We start from the raw sequence: 21,166 nt of genomic DNA on the forward strand, positions 1-21,166 counted from the left end.
ACGCCCTCCCACCCGAAACACAGCTGTCTTTGCTGCAGAAGTGAAGGCTCCTCTAGCCGAGCAAAGGTGGTGGGCAGTGTTCTTCCAGCCCTCAAGTCTCAGTCAGCAGAAGCCGAACAGAAAGAGCAGCAGAGAAAACAGCACGGAAGGGGTGGCTGTCCTATCTCCTCAGGAGAATATATACAGCTCAAGCTGGTGCACTCCTCCAGACCAGTGACTGACGGGAGCAGAGCGGGAATGCAGTACTCTGTAAACGTGGAAATTGATAAAGGATGCATGACAGCTCATTTCTGAAACTACATTTTGGCTGTTGTTACTTTTTGTCCTTGCAATAGATTAGTATTCAGGATAGTCATTCTACATAGCAAAGACTGACAAGATGAAAAGCAGCCTTTAATATTGTGTGGTGAATTTACACATACAAAATACACCCTCCATGATGAATTACCAACTCTTTAAAAAACAAGACTCTTTACAATTAATAATTTATAGAAAAGCATTATTCTTTAGAAATTATACTTGCTATACATTATTTTCTAAACATTGGCATAAAATGAAGGCTGAGAATGCTACTTGGCAAAAGTATTTCTAGCCCTATGTTCATGGAAAGTTTTAAATTAAGGTCAAGATTATTGACTCATTATTACTCTGCTCTAGCTGCTTGTGGAAGGTCAATAATATAGCTAAGCTATCTGCAATCATGTGTGTGGAGCTGACCTAATGTGCAGGGCTCAAGCACATCTACCTGGTGAGGGCTGTGGGGAAGGACTTGGCAGGTTCCACCTCATGGCTGGAATGTCACCAAGTATTTTCAGGCTCCAGAGGCTCGCTTTGTCAAGTACAGCTTCCCACCCACAACTCCTTAACTGCTACGTGTGTAACAGGCTGTAAAGCTGACAAGCTTCCTAAGACTGTCACTTTATATAGCCCCGTTACACAGAACTGAAATATTAGGCCATACTTGGTTATCTGCTTTTTAGTTTTTCTTTCATTATGTAATTTACTTGCAAAAAGCTTGATAAATGATGCTTGCCTCTGTCAAGTCAGGCACATCCTAGGTCCTGGAACTTCAATCAGATGAAACATTGCATAAGGCTGTGTGCAACACATGTTGAGACATCCTAACTCAACTATCTATCGGCTAGTTCAGTTCGAGCCCTTGCTGTGGCTGTTAATGTTCAGCGGGAGATTCACAAACTGACAGGCTAAAGTTCTGTTTGCAACCCAAATCACAAATGTTAGAAAGCTCCATGTGCAAAGAAAGCTGCAGTAAAATGCTAACTTCCTATCCCACGATCCAGACAGTGCCTAACAGAAACACAGTACATCTATATCGGAAAATGGTCCTGTTTATTATTAGGAAAAAGCCGGATCTCAGCAGCAGAGCATGGAATCTGCTCACAGGCCTCACACTCATTCCTCACCAGAAACAAAATAGAGTTTACATAAAAATAGATATAACCCGGGAAACCATATACATTGGCATGTGACCAGTGTTATTTACATTAAAAATATCGCATTGCATAAGTCAAGAATAAAACACCACCATGCACTTCATCTTAATGTTTACGGTGAAAACGCAGTAGCCTGGGCTTGCTCACTGTGATTGTCCCCACAGTTACTAAGGAATGACACCTGAAAGGTTCTGGTTTGTGTCTCCATCTGACTACAACAGAGATTGTACCACTTCACCAACAGGAAACTTTTGGATGACCTCTAGCACATCGCCATCTTAAACTAAAGATAGGGGTATTGAACCAGGCTGGAAGTTCTGGTGGGAACATGAGATAATCTCAAGAAGCCCAGTTCTGAAACTATGGAGAGTTATAGGATCATCAGAATGGAGTGCTGAGGCCCTTCAAAGCTCAGAGTCACTGTGCAGACCAGCAGGAACACACACCCAGAAAGGACATCATCATTCTACACAAACTGAAACCCAAGGCATCCATCAAGGGGTGGCATCAGATAATCGTGACGTTGGATGATGTTTTCGTCATGTCTTCAGGAGAATGACTCTTGACCACTTCCTTGATGAACTGTTCGAGCGCAGTGAAGTAGCCTTGGCACTGCCATGTGTCGTTGTGCGTCCCGTCCGGGAAAATGGCTAGTCTTTTAGTCCGCGATGGGGAAAGCTCATAGAGCCGCTTCATCATCACGGGGGGGATCAACTGGTCAGAGAGGCCAGAGATGAAGAGGGAAGGCATCCTACACTGGGAGATCTTTCTGTAGGACAGAAACTTATTTTTATAGCACCATAAAGGAAGGTAACGCATTGGGAAGAACGAAAAGAGTGTGCTGGCCATGTGTGGTATGCTTAGGAACGTGTTCTCCACCATGATGGCTGAAATCCTGTGAGAATTCTCAGAAGCCAAGTGAATGGCCACTGCTCCTCCCAGTGAGCGGCCAAAGAGGAAAACCTTTGTTTTATCGAGGTCAGGTCTAGTCATCACATAGTCTAGCACGGCTTCAGAATCCAAGTACAGTCCTTCTTCACTGGCTTCTCCTTCGCTTTTTCCATACCCCCGATAATCAACAAGCACGAGGTTCACTTTGAGGTTCACCAGCATAAGCAGTGCATTTGGCAACCTGTGGCCTATGTTGCCCGCATTCCCGTGAAAATAAATTATAGTTGGGGAGTAGGGGGAATTGTCTCCAGTGTATCTTACCAAGATCAGATTCAGGCGTACTCCATCTTTGGTTCTGATGAAAATATTTTCATGTGGAATCCCGGTGGGCATGGGGACATAAAGACGTGAGGAAGATGGCTGTTCTGGAAAGTAGAGCAAGACATCCTGGAACTTATACAAGATACCTGCGATCGACACGAATATTAGCAGGAGTAAGACAACGCCTCCATACAGATGAAAAGTCACTATCAAAGGTAAGAGGGAGATGCGGCAGAGAGCCCAAGACCAGGACGCCAAGGCTAGTAGCCATCTTTCAATAAAGCTCCACAGCATCCAGGATTTTTCCATGGTAGCTCCACGTAGATATCCTAGGAGACACAGAGAGACCCAGTGACTCAGCAGGTACCTCTACTTTAAAGGTGAGACCCATCATGAAAAGCACTCAGTACTCTAGGAACTACATCACTCTGCCCATGAAACTGATCATTACAATTCCTTATTAGGCTCTATACTACTCTTCCCAACCTGTAGTCACAAAACACTCATCAAACCCATATGCTGTCAAAAGGCACTTATCTGCTTCCAGGCACTTCATTTATGCATTCTCAATATTTGATAAAAAACAAAAAGCAAAACAAGAAAAAACAAAATTCTAACACCATTCCCATCTTTACACACGAGGAGACAGAGCCTGGATCTGGCTGCTGTCCCAGCTCTATAGTAAGTCAGAAGGCAGCATGCTTCTCGGGGCCCTTCCTTCCCTCAGTTCTTTCAACCTTATGGATTAGTCAAGAGTCAGTTATTTCATACATGAGTTTTTACTATTGCTTCTCAAGTTCCACACTCAGTGTACAGTCAACTCTATATACAGACCACCTTGAACTTCTCATCTTCCTGCCTCCACATCTCCAGTGCTGGGCTTACACCATTCTGCTGTTTTATATGGTGCTGGGAGCTAAACCCAGGGGCTCCAGCATGCTAGGCAAATGAACTTGGCCCCCCCAACTCCCGGCCCCCAGTCTTCTTGCCTGGTTTTTATTAAGATGAATCATTTTGAATATAAACAATATCATAATCCTTTTTCTTTGATTTGTAGAAATAAACAATGCCATCCAACTGGAACAAGTTGTATTAGAGGAAAAGAAGCATTGAAGGTCAAATAAAAACACAACTTAGAGAAAAAAAGTACCCAAGCACTGCAGATATAACTCCAGCTAAAGCGGAACCACAGGGTGCAGTGCAAAGCACACTCAGCAGAGCACTCCAGTTGCTGCCGGCTTATCTTGGGCTCTCCCTGTCACCTGTCATCTGTCACACAGGGCAGTTTACTCCTCTGCAGCAGTAGACTCTGATGGTGCACATGGTGCACGGTCAGGTGGGCTTCCCATATAAAGCTTGGACTTATGTTTGAGTGGTAGTATGGAAAATTGAAAGTCAACTGGCTCCAGCTTGATATAAGATGTGAAAGAATGTGGAGGCAGCCTATATAGGTCAGCAAGGGAACATCTGCTAGCACACGTAAAGCCTGGGGTTTGATCCCCAGCTCTGTCAAGTAACAGGAACAACAACCATGACAATGATTTTAATTACGACCCAAACTGATTTAAAAGGTTTGGACAGCACACACGCACTGAGCCTGCACAGTCATGCACATTAGGGTATTGCAAAACACGGCAAGATGCCATTTAAGACTTCAGTTAAGAAACAAGTCCAAATCCTTCTTGTTCTTTTCACAGACCCCCTAGTGATCTGACAGAGGTGCCAGTGATGAGTGGCCAGCAATAAACACTCAAGGCTCATTTTAGTGATCCAGGAGGCAGAAGCACACTGAAACCTACTGCCCTTAAGCCTCTATTGAATAGCTACCAACCTGTCATCTAATTCCACTCTAACTCAGTAGGAAAAAGCAAGCTGAAACCCCACTGGAAACACGTAACTATGGAAAGTGTACCTGCAACTGGATAATTAGCAGCAAGGTAACTTAGTTTTCAAATCAAAGTTCTTATTAAAGAAAAAAGAGACATTTGTAAGGGGAACTAGAAAGCCCACCACACAGAGGAAGCACATCCTGAGATTCAAACCTCTATTTCCATCTGTTCAGGTTACTCTACAGTTAACAGTCCTTGGCTGCTACAGCCCCAGCCCTTTTCTTAAGTACTGCATCCCTCACGGCTACGCACTCAGGACCAAAATGTCTAAGAAATGATCCACTTGCTAAAACAGCATATCCTGAGCAGTGGTACTTAGGCCATTTGTCTGAGTATATAACTGATTATCAGTAAGTAATAAACTTGGAAGTTTCCAAAAAAACCTTTCTCAAAGTCACCTTCAAGGATAATTTTGACAACAAAAATATGATAAGCATAATTTACAATGGGTGGTTACATCACAGTGCAGGAATAATTATGAGCCCATTTTGAAGAATATCAATCGAACCTGAGTTTTTAGAACAGATTTGTAAAATAAACATGTATGAATGTTTCCTTCGTACTGACAGACTATGGTTCAGAATGATACCACATAACCCAGCCGGTTGGCAATCTCTCTATCTTATTCCACCATCCACCTCAAAGATACTCTAAGAGGGACTCCAACACGTGCATCTAATTTCAAGAAGGACTTTTAGTATGCTAAATCCAGTGAAACAGTCAGCAAACCAGTCACCCTAGCCATCCACTGAGATGCACTGTCACCTACATACAATATAGATGTTCTGACAATGAAAATGAGTCAGCTGCATAGAGCTATGGCCAGCACTGGATGAGTGCTCTATTTCTAGATTGCTAATCAGATAAAGGGTTAATGAGAGCTCCTCCTTTGGCACAGAAAAAGCAGCCAGCATTTAACCTTCAGGCCTATTTCCCTGGACACCTGAGAAGGGCAGACTACTAGCTGAGCTTCTATGTAGCACTGTGACCAGTTGGTGAGCTCCTTCATGGGTAAGAGAACAGTGAAGGGCTACAGGCAAGTTTGAGGGCTTCTCTGATCTAGATGCCATATGGAATAGCTTGTCCTCTGCTGAGCCTACGCCCATGGACTGTTAACTAGACAGTGCTTTGTGAGGAGCAGGGAACAGCTGCACTGTGTGGGACCTACTCCCCCTCTTGTGCCAGCTTCCCACTATACCTGAGCTACCAAAGGGAAAGAGAGACTTGATGCCATCCCGGCTCTCTAGAAATCACCACTGAACAATGCAGAGCTTGGCTGGTGCCTTACGTAGGACTTAGGCCTCCCGAGGCTGAAACATGCGGCTAACTCCAAGACTTGGTCATACAACGTGACTAAGATAATCAACTGTACCTCAAAGTATATGCCATATGGCAAAATACTGATTTATCCCCAGAAAAGAATAAATATTTGTCACATGATTTTGCATGCCAGAATGCATTGTATACTGACATCTTAGCATCATAACCAGAAGTAATGGGGTTTATTCAAAGCTGAGATATCTACCAATGGATAGGTTGTACAGTAAGAAGCAGGAGACCTGTTTATGAAGAACACAGAATCACTAAGCATTAATCTCTCCCACACCACTCTTCTATATCATTGCTGTGTGACTTTAGTCTATGTCTAAGGGAACACTTGATTTCCTGTTTCTCAATTCTGTCCCTGCCATGTTATCAGATATGACCTGACAACATCACACAAATGTCTCTGAAAACCACCCCTATGTGGACTTACCCACTGCCAGGAAACTCTTAAGAGTGACATGAGAAAAACCTCACTGGCCACCATATCCAGCTGACTGAAGGGGCAACCACTGTCAACAACTCCAACATCCTCCTCCTCAGACCCTCTGCTCTCCAGTGGATCACTCTGCATGATGTCCACTGTCTGCTCACTGTTGCTACAGTCTGCATATGGCTGTCCCCAGCATCCCTTTGAAGACATGGAGCTTCAGGAAGTGGGCCCTCCGAGAAGGAAGCTAGGACACTACAAGGTGGCAGATTTCTCTATCAATCATACCCTGCCACTACATACTGCCCTGCACACACACAAAGCAAGGAGCACAGTGAACTTCACAGGTGTGAGCCACAGGTATCTCTCGGCCTTTAACACTATGTTCTCAGGCGTTGTATTATGGAAATAGGAGCAAGCACTTTTTTCCCTTAGTGGTTTCATTCTCAAGACTCTCAGCACATTCTAGGATGAACTAGCCCTTATTAGCATGTCTATTCTTCCCCTACATTTCCCATCTCTCTGTTCTCTAATACCTGATGTCTTATTGACAGCTCAAACCTATCCAGGCTAAATACATGCTCCTCCTCACTAAGTTTATCATGCTAACTATAGTAAAAAAAAAAAAAAAAAAAGTATCACATGCTAGAATTTATGCACTACAGTATCAATGCCACCAACCATGCATGACAGAATCAAAAGGTATTACCATATGCTTGACTCATACGAATGAAAAAGCACCAATTACAGTTAACATGCTTTCTGAACAGCATGCTCTGGGGCATCACATTACTGTTAGTAAGCACTTCTCAGGAATCCGTCAGAATGCAAAGCCAGGTTGGAAAGGATTGTTTTCCTGTAAGAGGACTGTTCTTGAGACACAGATGTGAAGTGTCAGCTATGTCCTGCCCTGCATCAGAACTGCCCTCAAAAGCATCTTACAACACAGCAATGGCCTGGTGAGCTCCTACATCCAGTCACACCTCCCTTCAGCAGCTCTAGTGCTGATGCTCCTGATCTTTAGTCTACGGTGCGTACACTCAGCTAGGATTTAAGTGTGCCATGTTTCCACAGCCTCGCAGCTTTCAGCACTTACTCCCCAGGCTGTGGCACTGTTTTGAGAGACTGTGGAACCTTCTGGACCTGGAGCTTGGCTGACAGACCTAGATCTCCTAGGCATGGGCCCTGAGAACTATAGCCCAGCTTCTGGCCAGTGACATGTAAGAAGGAGCCTGTCTTGCCATCAGGGCTTCAGCCACGGCCATGTACTTCCTGTCTCTTCCTTAAGGTGCTTTAGTGAGGTACAAGGAAAGCTAACTCCTGTGTGATACCAACCAATCAGAGACTGAAATGAAAAAACTACTTCTATACTAAGTACGCTGGCCATACTCACCTGACCTCATCCGCACTGGTGCTCCCTCACTGATACATGCTCTTGAAAGATACAAATGGTTTCACTTCTGAGAAAACTTAGGGGCTGGAGATGGCTCTGAGGTTAAGAGTGCTTACTGCTCATTCGATTTCCAACATCCATGTGGCAGCTCACAACCACCTGAAATTCTATCCTAGGGGATCCAATGCCCTCTCTGGCCTCCACAGGTTCCTGCACACACAAAGTAAACATAATCTCACACAGGTTTACACACATACACATAAAATAAGAAAGAAAACATTTAACTATCTTATAAACTGGTGCTTTAGAAAACAGAGTTCAATATCTAAGTTATGCTACCCTTAGAATACTGCTGTAGGCCCCCAGGGGTGCTGTCGGATCCACCTGAACCACTGGAGATGACCACAGTGGCTTCCCAGCTGTCTCTAAGCAGTGTTTATTAGGATCTAACACATCTCACTATGGTGCAGCACTTAAAGACCGAGAACAAGGTCACAGACAAGAACAGTACCCTGAACCCTGCTGCTTACATTGTGTACTTTTGAACCTGATCAACATGGCAGTTTTTGCTGTTGTGTGGCTCATGGTCTGCTGAGTACATCTTAAGCAACTTCTGAGCTGTTCACACAGCACACACACTCTGACTGGACCTGCCTCACACAAGTTCGTGCAGTTAAGAGGAGACTAAGGAAATCAAAGATCACAGTCATCCATAACACAGCAAAGCAAACGTCAACCTTCACTGCCTGTCATCACAAAAGGAATCAAGGGAAAACCTGAGCAAATCCTTTAAAAGCAGGACAAGGCATAATTGCAGAGCTAGGATTCTTTACTTTTCATTAGGCAGCTGTCTGTGCCACTTATTTTAAATCACTTAGCACAATTATTCATGGAAACACAAAGGATTCAAAATAATCTAAATACATACTTGGCAAGGACAGTAGGGAGGAAATTAGAGCAGTTAAGTTCTGTGAACTCTGAGACCCCAGCTAAAATGATGTCTCAAGTTTCTGAAGAATGGCAGACTTCTGCAGCTGCTGAAGACCTTGGGACGGGTCCACAAGACCAGCATTGTCTTCATAATAACACCACGGTGCTGTATACCTTTTCAGTGTTTGATATCTGCTGTGCATTATGTAACGGTGGATGATACTCATGTCCGAGCAAGTGTCTATGTGCAGGACCTTCCCTCCCATCCCCAATCATGAGCTCAGCGAAGACGGGGAAAAGCTAGATTCATGCAATAGTACTGAAGAAGCAGTCCAAACTGTCAGCTGTACGCTAACACCATTAAAGCTTACATGGCTTGCGCTGTATTAGGAATGCACATGAAGCTCTTGTGCTATGCATGAATACACATCTGAAGTGCAGACTACACTGGCTGCCTTTTCACAGTGACTTATTTTTACTTTAACAGGCAACTGACAAACTACCGTCATTACACTTATGCAGATGTATGTGTTTACAAAACTTTTTTTTTTTTTTTTTGAGATGAATGAAGCTCAAATTTCTAATACTTGAAGACTTTGACAGCTCTGCGGTAGTGGTGATAATACCAAGTGTGATTTTCGGCAACAGATTAGACGTAGACATCTTACCAATTTGCAAGAAAATGCTGAATTCAGTGAACACAGTCTAAATGGCCAGAGACTGTATTAGGAGTTTAAGTTGACAGGAATGTAATGTAACATGTTCGTTTCAAATGTAACCAAATCCAGTGGGCTTCACCGCAGGAGCATCAAGACTTCTTGACACAGGTTTCTAACACCACAATGTAAGCGACCTTTAAGCAACTCCCTCCTAAATGTGCTGCAGTAGCAGAGAACACCCTGCTCCTCCACCTACAGCCACAGCCGTGTGTGGGTCTACTTTTGCCCGAGGGAGGGCACGGATGCAGAAGCTCACTGAGCAGATATACAGTGAAGTTAACAATGTGACACAATGTCACAGCTCTACTTTTGCAATTACAGGAAGCTTACAAGAAATGTTGCTCGATATTTTGTCATGAAATTCTACTAATTCACAAACTCCCACTTCTAATTTCTAACACAATAAAATATCTATATAACCCACATTTCTCTTGAGTACTCAATAATTACTCAAAATATAAAAAGGTCCTGAAGGCTGGAGAGATGGCCAGTGGTTAAGAGCCAACACCACTCTTAGAGAGAACCTGAGTTCAGCTCTTGGCACCCATGCTGGACAGTCTCCACAGCTCCAGGAGACCAATGATCTCCTCTGAACTACGAGGGTACCTGCACTCAGGTGTACATGTGTACACACACACACACACACACACACACACACACACACACACACACGAGAGAGAGAGAGAGAGAGAGAGAGAGAGAGAGAGAGAGAGAGAGAGAGAATAGAAACCAATCTTTAAAAAAACAAGGTCCTGAAAGCAGAGTTCCAGAGCCACTACATGTATCTCTACTGCCTTCTCCCATCATCTTGAGTCCTGCAAATTAAGAACAGCACACTAGGGTCTGGAGAGATGGCTCAGAGGTTAAGAGCACTGACTGCTCCTCCAGAGGACCCAGATTCAATTCCCAGCACCCACATGGTAGTTCACAACTGTTTTTAATTCTAGTTCCAGGGGATCTGACACCTTCATGCAGACATACATTAAATACATAAATCTTTTTTAAAAAGCACACTATTTAAATCCTTTGTGCAATATATTATATGAGGTTCTTTATCCAGTTACATTTCACCTGAAAGAGTAACAAATATATGAATAACTGAAACTCAGCTATAGGAGAAGTATTTTAATTGTCACTGTGGCAATAAACTAGATAGTAAACTGGTCAGATCAACTTCTTTATCATAAACAAAGTTAAAGGTCAACACTATCCTACAGATAAAATTACTCTCTAGTGTAGTTTATATTCGTTAACTGACTCTACCAACAGCAAGAGACCTTTGAAAACTCCCTCCGTGAATGACAATGTTTAGCTGGTTGCAAACTGTAAAGAGTGGTGGGCACAGGTCCCTGCTGACAACCACATGACTAGGGGTCAACCTCAAGATGCTCATTAGTTACTCTGGGGGAATTCAGAGTCCAGTCACAGTCAAGGAACACAGAACTCCACTCTCCCAGCGACTTTTCTCTTTTTCTGCTGCTAGGCACTGGGAAGTTCTGACACCCTGCCAGCTGCACAGCTGACTTGCAAACACAAATAGCTGCTCTCGGTGTGGTGTCTTCAGCACACCACAGAACGAGCTATCCGTTTCCCTGATGGCTACCCACATGCCATCAATAATGAGAAAGTGTGTTTTAATAGTCCTAGGGGACAGATGAACAGATCTGCCTACAGACGCTAGAGGGACTGGCAGGTCCAGAGAGCACCAGCACCTCAAGTAGACACTTCTAAATTACACCAGGCAGGAGGTTAGGGTCATCTCCATGCTCTTTCCCTCGCAACTCCAAAGGATGTGCACATGCAGTCATCTTAGGAGAAAACTTGGATGATAGATTATTGTCACCATGGGAGCCAGTAACAATTTGTTCAGAGATTATATCTGCAAGTAACAAACTGGTGAACAACTGAAAGAAGCTCTGAGGCCCAAAACTGTCAACACTGACATTAGACTGTAGAGCAGACATTAAGTTGGAATTTATTTTCTGATACGAAGGAGACCTCACAGAAGTACCTGGCTCCCACTCTAAATGCAGGTTGCTCTTAGCCCTGGCAAGCAACCTTGGCAGAGCGCATTGCTTTGGGATCTAAGACTTACAAGACTCAGTGGTATAAAATGTAATAAGGTGTTAGGAGGCTAGCTTGCCGCTCACCAAACACCTTAATTACAAGAACTGGGGCTTGTCCTAGATCTGTTCTAAAGGGGGTATTTAAGGGCCCCGGGTTTTCCTGAGACAGATCGACAATTGTAAGAAAGATATCAGACCCTCAGAGGATGAATGAACCAGAGAAACATAAAAATTCCTGAGGTAACAAGAGATTGACAGCCCAGTGCCTGAGTTTCTGCACTCCGTCCAGCAGCTGGTCCGGGAAAGCCTGACCCGTAACTCTCAGACGACAGGCTGCCTCCAGTGTTCCGGGGAAAGGTGGGCAGCCAGCCAAGCACTACCTGTAGGTGCAAGTGTAGAGAAGCTTGCCTTCAACTTGCTTGGTCTTTTTGACTGTTTCCTAATATACAAAAGCAGGGTGAAGCATTTAGTTGAAATATGGCTAGGATGTGGTGATAAAACGCTGCCACTTTAGAGACAAAATTCAAGCGTTTTATTACATGCCAGAGGAGGGAAAGTCTCAGTAAGCATTTCGAATCCCAGTTAAATCCCAGCAGTGACAGGTGGTTACTACATTTGCATGTAGTAGAGTTATTAGGGTAAGGCTCATTTTTCTGTAGAAACCCAGCTCAGATTACAGATCCTCCACAAACCTTTCCTTGGACCTTTCTCCCTATCCCCACCAGTTCTGTTCTGCACTCTGTGCCGACTTGTGCAGGCAGTATTTACCCACGCGGTGAGGAGCCTGCTTACACAGGCTGGGAGTTCCTTGATGGCAGTGACCTTAGGTTACTCCACTGGACACTTTCAACGCACAGCAAGGCCCAGGGTGTAGAGCAAGTCCAATCCAATCACAGCTCCACTGGGTGATGTCTCAGGTAGTACAGTTATGACATAACTCTACACGGATGATCATTAGTTCTCGGTGAGATAAAAGAACGTGTCGAAGCACGCACACACGTTAAGTACTAATTCATGCCACAAGACAGAGACAGGGTGGATCGACCAAAAATGAAATAAAATAATAAAAAAAAAGCAAAACAAACAAACAAAAAAGTCAAATGTAAAGCCAGTGGGCCCCTCGGTTGCTGCTGCCTAGTAAAGAAGTGCAGAAGAGCCGAAGGGGGGTTATTTTAGGTTGACAGCTCAGCCAAGTACCCTCCCGGATGCACTCTCGCTCCGCAGCAGCGGCGGACAAAGTCTACCCCCCCCGGCCAAGGGACTTCAAGAGTGCGAAAACTCTTGACGGCAAGGCCCCGCTCGCTTGCAGCCAGCTGTGCTGGGCGCAGGGCTCTGCACCTGTCACAGCGAAACGCGCCGGTCCCTCCGACCCCAGCCAGCCCGGGGTTTGCTGACCCGACTGTTCCGGGCGGCCGGGGGTGGTGAGCAGGTCGGGGAGGCCGCCCGCCCGCCCGCGTCCCCGCCGCCGCCGCCGCCGCCGCACTCACTCAGGCTCGCGGGCGGGCTGCGCAGTCGGCCGCGGGCTCGGAACCCGGCTCCGCGCAGCAGCGAGGCCCCGCGCCGGCCCCGCCGCTCCTCATCGTCCTCCTCCCGCCCAGGGGCCGCCGTCGCCGCCGCCGTCTAGCCCGGAGCTCCTGCGGCGCGGCGGGCTGGTGGCGCAGCCTGCACTTCCGGCTCGCTCGCTCTCTTGTCGCTGGCAAAGGCCGCCGCCGCCGCCGCCGCCGCCGCCCCCCACATAACCCGTTCTCCGGCTTCCTCCCCCGGAGTCGGAAGCCAGTTTGGCCCCCTGGGCATGCGCGGGGCGGCAGGCCCCGCCCCCGCGCGACGGTGGCCCGTAGGGGTCAGAGGCGGCTCCGCGTTTCACAGCCCGCGGCTTTCTTGCACAGCCGGCGGGGAGCGGGGAGGAATTGGATTGCCGAGGCAAAGCGCTGCACTCTCTGTTTGTTTTACCTTCACTACCAAGGCAGACACACATCTTACTCTTAGAGCCCCGAGGCCCAGCTCAGGGTCGTGTGCACTCCGGACTCTCCCAGATGCCTCTCTGCCTCTGGTTATGCTCTTCTTTCTATCTACAATGCACTCTCTATTCCACCATATCAGCGAGCACTCAGGTCCTTCCTGGTTATTTCTCTTTTTAATTCCATGAGGAGAAAAAACAAAACAAAACGAATTTGGTTCTCCACGAACCATGCAGCTGAAACAACACATTGGAGTGAGGGCTTGGAATGAACGTCCAGTTTTTCCCGTTTCCTAACTCGTGGTTCTCAAATCAGCAACGCAAAGTTCTACCTGTGTCTGACGTCGGAGCTCAGGAGCGGTTGAATGAGGCAGGAGAGCTGGTTTTCCGTCCCAACCAGTGGGGCCTCCTCCTCCTCCGACCCTGCTGGGTGCTGCTGCCCTAATAACCTGTGGCTTTACAATGTCGCAGGTAACATTCGGGAGATTTTGGGCGAACTGAACAGGAAGTAATTGGCCGCAAGGAGCCGTAGGATCTGGCTCCACTCTAAACTCGCCTTGAACCGTGGGTCTGAAATACGGACAACCCTAAGATCACTTTAACACGCTAGCGTCTCGCCAGTGCAGCGAAGTTTCCCTTTGAAAGGAAATAATCCCGAGAGTTCTCACCTTTTGCCCATAATTTCTGAATTCTCATTGGAGGAGCAGGGCACGTCATAGCCACATTTCCAGGGGAAAGTGGAAAGCAAGAATTCCCGGGACGTGGGGCGTGAGTTTGTATTTCCACCTGTCTTGAATATTTAGCGCAGCAGTCAGTGATTGACAGTAGGAGCTGAACCAAACTATCGGCTAACTTTATTTCCAACCAGCCGAACCCATCTGAGGGGCCTGTGGCGCAGGCCGGCGTGTTTCTGTGCCGTGGATTACGGATTGCTGTGAACGGTGTGTTGCTTCTGCACGGTGGGAACGCTACGGACGCGGAACCGGAGATAATTTTGCAAAACGTCTTTTTCTGGAGCCCTGGGAGGGAGGATGCTCGAGTCTCCCGGACCACCGAGCAGGTCCGGGCAGCAACCCCAGCCTCCAAGTTCGGCTCAACGACGACACCCAGCGGCGAGGAGAGGGAACGACCTCAGCTGCAGCCCGGGGCCGGGGGGGTGGGCCTGCTGCGCAGGCGCCCTGAGCCGCCGCCTCGCCCGCCCGCCTGCTCATCACTGCGCCTGCGCACCCCACTCGCCCTTTCCCTTAAACAGCGCCCAGGCTCGCCTGTCTCCACTGCGCCGGCGCGAGAAGCAGCTGGCGGAAACGCAGAACCGGCTTAACGGGGACGGCCGCTTCCGGTGGGTCGGAGTGAGGCTGGGCGGCCCGAGGGGGACGCTGCGAGGCCGGAGGTACGGCTGGCAGGAAGAGGGCGGTTGGTCGGAGGTCCTGGCGAGGCGGCACCCTTCCCGCGCCGCGGGTCCTAGCGTGGTCGCCCGGGGGCTTGCCGTGGGGGTGACGCCTTCCGCGGGGCGGCCGGACCGCGGCGGACTTGTTTCCAGGTGACACTTGGCCGCCTTCCTTCTCAGAGTGACGATCCTCTGCACCCCTCTCCCCCCACCCCACCCCCCGCCGCCTGGCGACCTCGTATTCGGTAGTAGTGTTGGGTTTTACAGGTAGCTTAGGTAAGCAAGCATCCAAGTAACGGGTTGTCAGGGTCCCTGTGTCTAAAGCCAGGCACCGCGCTGAGCACCTCCGACAGCTTGTGGTCGTCGACTTTATCAAGAGTGCGTTTGAACTTCAGCGCCTAAAGCCTACCAAAGATAGCGATTTGTCTTACTGCACATGGAAAGCATCATCTCAAACCGCGGGATGCAGAAAAGTAAAATAAAGTTGGAGAGCGGGTGAAAGAAATTCAGATATTTAACTTCTCTTGCAGTTGCCTTGAACAAAATATGTTTTTATAGCAATTTGCCATCTTTGTGTTATCTGTGTTTATAGTTATTTTAAGATGCGTGTGTATTCACACCATTGCCTAAAATTCACCATTAGTATAAACTCAGCTGAATCGTTTGCCCCTGTTTGTTGAGGAAAAGATGGTATGCTTTCTACAGATAGACCTGTAGAAAATGTACCTGTACTTGGAACATTGAGAATGTATTTCCTCATAGACTTCGTTTTATGTGCGTTGTACAGAAGTTATAACTAGCATTGTGCACCATCGTGTACCCACTGGCAGGAACCAGGTGGTTCAGTCAGTTATGCAAACCATCCTCAGCAGGGCATGCCGTTAAGGAAATCTCAGTTAGAAATGTCAGGAAGGACCGCCCCAGGTGGGCTTATCTTGATCTGACCCAGTTGGGTTTCCTCTGTCAAAAGTAAGACTGAGAAGTGAAGTTTTTTTCCTCCATGAGCTACAAATACTTGCCATGAATCATTCCTAGTGCAGGCAGCACCCAACTGTCAGCCAGTTTTCCCGGTGTCAGTGTTTAAGCAGCCCAGTCCCGGCTCCATGTGCTTTTCCACAAATCACTTGAAGCATTTAGTAATTAGTTTTGCAAACAAATCTGCGTTGTATTCATCACTGATAGCACAAATCACTTGTAAGACTTTTCTTTGTGGGGTGGGGAAGTAGAGGGTGGAGACTATATTAATCCCCACGGCCTGGCCAGATTTGAAGTCATGTGATAAAGCATGATCGTGACTCCTGGAACATACGTTTTGCTTGAAGTCACTTTTAGAAAACTTACTTGACTGTCATGTATATAAACCACATGAAAGTAACTGACATAGATCTCTATAGAACTTACAGGGATATTTACATCGTCAGACAAGTTTCATCCATGTGTAACCAACCGTGTTAGGAAACATTCTAGACCCGACTCAGTTATTTCCTTGATTTTAGACGTCTCTGGTGAAAAGGCAGTGATTGTTGGGGTTAGGATTGTATTTTTCTTTTTGGTAAAGCGCTTAACGCGTTACTGTAGTTTGCTCTCGTCATACCCTGTGTTCTTTTAGACATACACCATCTTAAAGTAGAAGCCCATGTATTGGCCGAAGCACACTACCCGGCTCATACATAGTCACTGAACACTTGGGAAACAGCAAGCACGAAGATAGGAACAAAAAGAAATATAATAATGAATCAATATTTGTGTATCTGTGATAAAAATGAGGCTGTTATGGGGCGAGAACTTCCAGCTGGGCTTTGAAGGACAGAGGAGTTGCCATAGCTGTCACTGAAGGAATAAAGATCATTGTTTGGTTTGTCAGCCACGATTTGAATTTCAGAATGCCCAAGAAATCAAGTTTGGGGGCGCTGGAGAGATGGCTCAGCAGTTAAGAGCACTGGCTGCTCTTCCAGAGGATCCAGGGCTCAATTCCCAGCCCATATGTGGCACCTCACAACTGTCTATAACTCTGTTTCCAGGGGATCTCATACTGTCACATAGACATGTATTCAGGCAAAACACCAATGTACATAAAATACAAATAAATAAATTATTAAAAAAGAAATCAGGTTCTGGTTCAATGAGCAAGTGATTTGTTAAAAACACTGGTAGGTAGCAAGTAGTGTGTTTTGAAAGAAGAAACATAAACAGACTTTCCTCAGAGACTGAGAAATAAAGTTTACCTCATCCGACCTGATTTTCGTTATTAGAAATAATATTTTTGTGTTCTGTGCTAAAATAATTAGGAGCTAGAATGCCTGTGATTATTAGCATTTAAGATAAATTGGTACTCAGCTATAGGAAATGAAGCTGTTGAGACCTGATGAGAAATGTTGCCAGGGTGGAAGGCAAAGCAGCTCCATGTGGAGCCATACGTTTATTGCATTGACCTGTTTTCCTTGAGTGAACCATAAATACGTATCGTGATCTAAATCGCCTCCGTGAGCCCATTGTTTTAAATATTTGTAGATTGCACCTGCCACTTAAACTCACTCTCTTTTGCTTTATCAGTGCAAACCGGAGGATTTGTCATCTCTTCCATGGCCACCTCACAGACTTCGCAGACTGTTGCAGCGCACGTCCCCTTCGCAGATTTATGTTCCACATTGGAACGAATACAGAAAAGTAGAGACCGTGCAGAAAAGATCAGGCACTTCAAGGACTTCTTAGATTCTTGGAGGAAATTTCATGATGCCCTTCATAAGAACAAGAAGGACGTTACGGACTCTTTTTACCCAGCCATGAGACTTATTCTTCCTCAGTTAGAGAGAGAGAGGATGGCTTATGGAATCAAAGAAACCATGCTTGCCAAGCTTTACATCGAATTGCTGAATTTACCAAGAGGAGGCAAGGACGCCCTGAAGCTCCTGAATTACCGAACACCTACTGGCGCTCGCACAGATGCCGGAGACTTTGCCATGGTCGCGTACTTCGTGTTGAAGCCACGGTGCTTACAGAAAGGAAGCTTAACCATACAGCAGGTGAATGAACTCTTAGACTTAGTGGCCAGCAATAATTCTGGCAAAAGGAAAGACCAGGTGAAAAAGAGCCTTCTCCAGTTAATAAGCCAAAGTTCAGCACTTGAGCAAAAGTGGCTGATTCGCATGATTATCAAAGACTTAAAGCTTGGCGTCAGTCAGCAAACTATATTTAATGTTTTTCACAGCGATGCAGTTGAGCTGCACAATGTCACCACGGATCTGGAAAAGGTCTGTAGGCAACTCCATGACCCCTCTGTGGGGCTCAGTGATATCTCCATCACTCTGTTTTCTGCCTTTAAGCCAATGCTAGCTGCCATGGCAGATGTGGAGCGCGTGGAAAAGGACATGAAGCAGCAGAGCTTCTACATCGAAACCAAGCTGGATGGTGAGCGCATGCAGATGCACAAAGACGGGGAGGTGTATCAGTACTTCTCCAGAAAAGGCTACAACTATACCAGTCAGTTTGGCGCCTCTCCACAGGAAGGCTCACTCACCCCATTCATTCATGGTGCATTCAGGACAGACGTGCAGAAGTGCATCCTCGATGGCGAGATGATGGCCTACAACCCGACCACACAGACCTTCATGCAGAAGGGCGTCAAGTTTGATATCAAAAGGATGGTCGAAGATTCTGACCTGCAGACGTGTTATTGTGTCTTTGATGTGTTGATGGTTAATAATAAGAAGCTAGGGCGTGAGACCCTCAGGAAGAGGTATGATATCCTGAATGATACTTTTACACCCATCCCAGGCCGGATAGAAATAGTGCAGAAAAGGCAAGCTCATACAAAGAATGAAGTAGTGGATGCATTAAATGAGGCCATAGATAACAGAGAGGAGGGCATCATGATTAAACACCCTCTGTCCATTTATAAGCCAGACAAAAGAGGCGAAGGCTGGCTAAAAATTAAACCAGAGTATGTCAATGAATTAATGGATGAATTAGACCTCCTAATTGTGGGGGGCTACTGGGGTAAAGGCTCACGGGGTGGCATGATGTCTCACTTCCTGTGTGCAGTGGCAGAGACGCCCCCTCCCGGTGAGAGGCCATCTACCTTCCACACCCTGTGCCGCGTTGGGTCAGGATACACCATGGAAGAACTCTATGATCTTGGCTTGAAACTGGCCAAATACTGGAAACCCTTTCATAGGAAATCTCCGCCGAGTAGCATTTTATGCGGGACAGAGAAGCCGGAAATGTACATCGAGCCCTGTAACTCTGTGATTGTTCAGATCAAGGCAGCGGAGATTGTCCCCAGTGACATGTACAAGACCGGCTCCACGCTGCGCTTCCCACGCATCGAGAAGATCAGAGATGACAAAGGGTGGCATGAGTGCATGACTCTGGGTGACCTGGAAGAGCTGAGGGGGAAGGCGTCTGGGAAGCTTGCCACCAAACACCTTCACGTAGGTGATGATGACGAACCTAGAGTAAAGAAGCGGAAACCCGTCTCCAAAATGAAGAAAAGCATTGGAATTATTGAACACTTGAAAGCACCTAACCTTTCTAACGTAAGCAAGGTTTCTAACATTTTTGAAGATGTTGAGTTTTGTGTGATGAGTGGGTTAGATGGTCATCCGAAGTCTGACCTAGAGAACAGAATTGCAGAATTTGGTGGTTATATAGTGCAGAATCCAGGCCCAGATACGTACTGTGTGATCGCAGGGTGCGAGAACATCAGAGTGAGAAACATTATCTCTTCAGATCGACATGATGTTGTCAAGCCCGAGTGGCTTTTAGAGTGTTTTAAAACAAAAACGTGTGTGCCATGGCAACCGCGCTTTATGATTCACATGTGCCCATCAACAAAGCAGCATTTTGCCCGTGAGTATGATTGCTATGGTGATAGCTATTTTGTTGATACCGATTTGGATCAGCTGAAAGAAGTGTTTTTAGGAATTAAGAAACCCAGTGAGCAGCAGACTCCGGAAGAAATGGCGCCAGTGATCGCTGACTTAGAATACCGTTATTCCTGGGACCGCTCTCCTCTCAGCATGTTTCGACAATGCACTGTTTATCTCGACTTGTACGCTGCTATTAATGACTTGAGTTCCAAAATTGAAGCAACGAGATTAGATGTCACAGCACTTGAGCTGCGCTTTGGTGGAGCAAAGGTAGTTTCCTGCTTATCTGAGGGGGTGTCTCATGTAATCATCGGGGAAGATCAGAGACGAGTTGCAGACTTCAAAGTCTTCAGAAGAACTCTTAAGAAAAAGTTTAAAATCCTGCAGGAACGTTGGGTGACTGATTCAGTAGACAAGTGTGAATTGCAGGAGGAAAATCAGTATTTGCTTTAGGGCTAGCTGTCCAGGGAAAGCATTGGCTGTGCCAGACAACAGCAGAGGGTAATGATGAAGCAGCCCGTGACATTCATTTTCTCTCTTAAATACTTCAAAAGCATTAGTTACCCAAAGACAGTTTTTAGATAGAAAAGAAACAGAATGGGCCAGAGCCTAAAAGAATGTTTCCTACTCTGACTCTGAACCATGGCACAATGAGCTTCAGGAGGTGTGTGTGTGGTGTCCATGTAGAAGCTGGAGTTTGGATTCAGATAGGAGTAAAGTGGATTTTGAAGCTTTTAGAATCATCACAGCTCTTGACTTTCTAAACAGAATTTTCCAGAGTTAAAAATTATAATTGTTTTTAGCTAATAAAAAGATTATTTAAAAAAAATCAGTGTTGTTACAGTTAGACTTATAAAAATAAGTCATTTTATTTGAGGGCTCAAATGCCATCTGTAAGCATGAAGTATTTTAATAAACAGTTTTTTAAGGTTATGGCCAAATGAATTAATAAGTAGATTTCTCTTGATAATGGGGGGGAAGTTAAAAGAGAATCATCTAAACATTGGACACTTGAGATGTTAATTGATTTGGTTGAAAACCCTTGCAATTTTAAATTTAACTTTTCTGAAGTAGGGCATATTTGATAGAGAAATGTTTTTCATGAATTAACAGAGTTCACGGAGCTTGTCTCCTCTGATGATCCTCTGAGGAGGTGTCCATACAATGACCAGGCTGTGACTTTCCTTAGGGATCAGGTGCTTTGACTTTGGAGATGGCTTTTGTAATTAGGTTGAAGTCACAGTCACGTGTGTATTATATCTGTGTTCAGAAATGTACTTCCTTGACAGCACTGAGGTGGAGGAGTGTCAGACTTGATGTAATGGGTATAAATTATTTGAAGTGTCTTCTTTTTGAAGCAATGGAATAAGTGTTTGTGATTTCATAATTTAAATAAAGTTATTAAATATTTAATGCAATACCAAAATTATGTTCTTTTACTTTAAATCAGTTCATCATAGTTCTTTGATTCATATTTTATCGTGTCATTATACTCTGAGTCTTTGTGTGAGGTGGGGGTCCAGGACGGCCTTGAGTTT

General features: G+C 45.8%; 2 protein-coding genes across 6 annotated transcripts; one reads left to right on the top strand and one right to left on the bottom strand.

Moving 5' to 3' along the window:
- Positions 1-372: 372 nt before the first annotated feature.
- On the bottom strand, positions 373-14,565 carry Abhd13 (abhydrolase domain containing 13). 3 transcript variants are annotated; one of them, XM_042262516.2, is made up of 2 exons: positions 13,706-14,565; positions 373-2,995 (listed from the first exon to the last, which is right to left on the bottom strand). In XM_042262516.2, exon 2 carries the CDS (start codon positions 2,973-2,975, stop codon positions 1,962-1,964), a length of 1,014 nt encoding a protein of 337 aa, XP_042118450.1. In that variant the 5' UTR covers positions 2,976-2,995; positions 13,706-14,565; the 3' UTR covers positions 373-1,961. The 3 variants fall into 3 exon arrangements, with proteins under 3 accessions (XP_042118450.1, XP_076409876.1, XP_042118449.1); XM_076553761.1 differs by lacking the exon at positions 13,706-14,565 and adding an exon at positions 12,904-13,183; XM_042262515.2 differs by lacking the exon at positions 13,706-14,565 and adding an exon at positions 7,702-7,911.
- Positions 14,566-14,590: 25 nt separating this feature from the next.
- On the top strand, positions 14,591-20,202 carry Lig4 (DNA ligase 4). Of its 3 annotated transcripts, none has more exons than XM_042262513.2 (2): positions 14,591-14,712; positions 17,314-20,202. In XM_042262513.2, exon 2 carries the CDS (start codon positions 17,343-17,345, stop codon positions 20,079-20,081), a length of 2,739 nt encoding a protein of 912 aa, XP_042118447.2. In that variant the 5' UTR covers positions 14,591-14,712; positions 17,314-17,342; the 3' UTR covers positions 20,082-20,202. The 3 variants fall into 3 exon arrangements, with proteins under 3 accessions (XP_042118447.2, XP_006981398.3, XP_042118445.2); XM_006981336.4 differs by having other exon boundaries at positions 14,621-14,763; XM_042262511.2 differs by having other exon boundaries at positions 14,671-14,913.
- Positions 20,203-21,166: the final 964 nt, after the last annotated feature.

The sequence above is a fragment of the Peromyscus maniculatus genome, chromosome 17 (genome assembly GCF_049852395.1).
Source record: "Peromyscus maniculatus bairdii isolate BWxNUB_F1_BW_parent chromosome 17, HU_Pman_BW_mat_3.1, whole genome shotgun sequence".
In the NCBI taxonomy this organism is placed as follows: domain Eukaryota; kingdom Metazoa; phylum Chordata; class Mammalia; order Rodentia; family Cricetidae; genus Peromyscus; species Peromyscus maniculatus.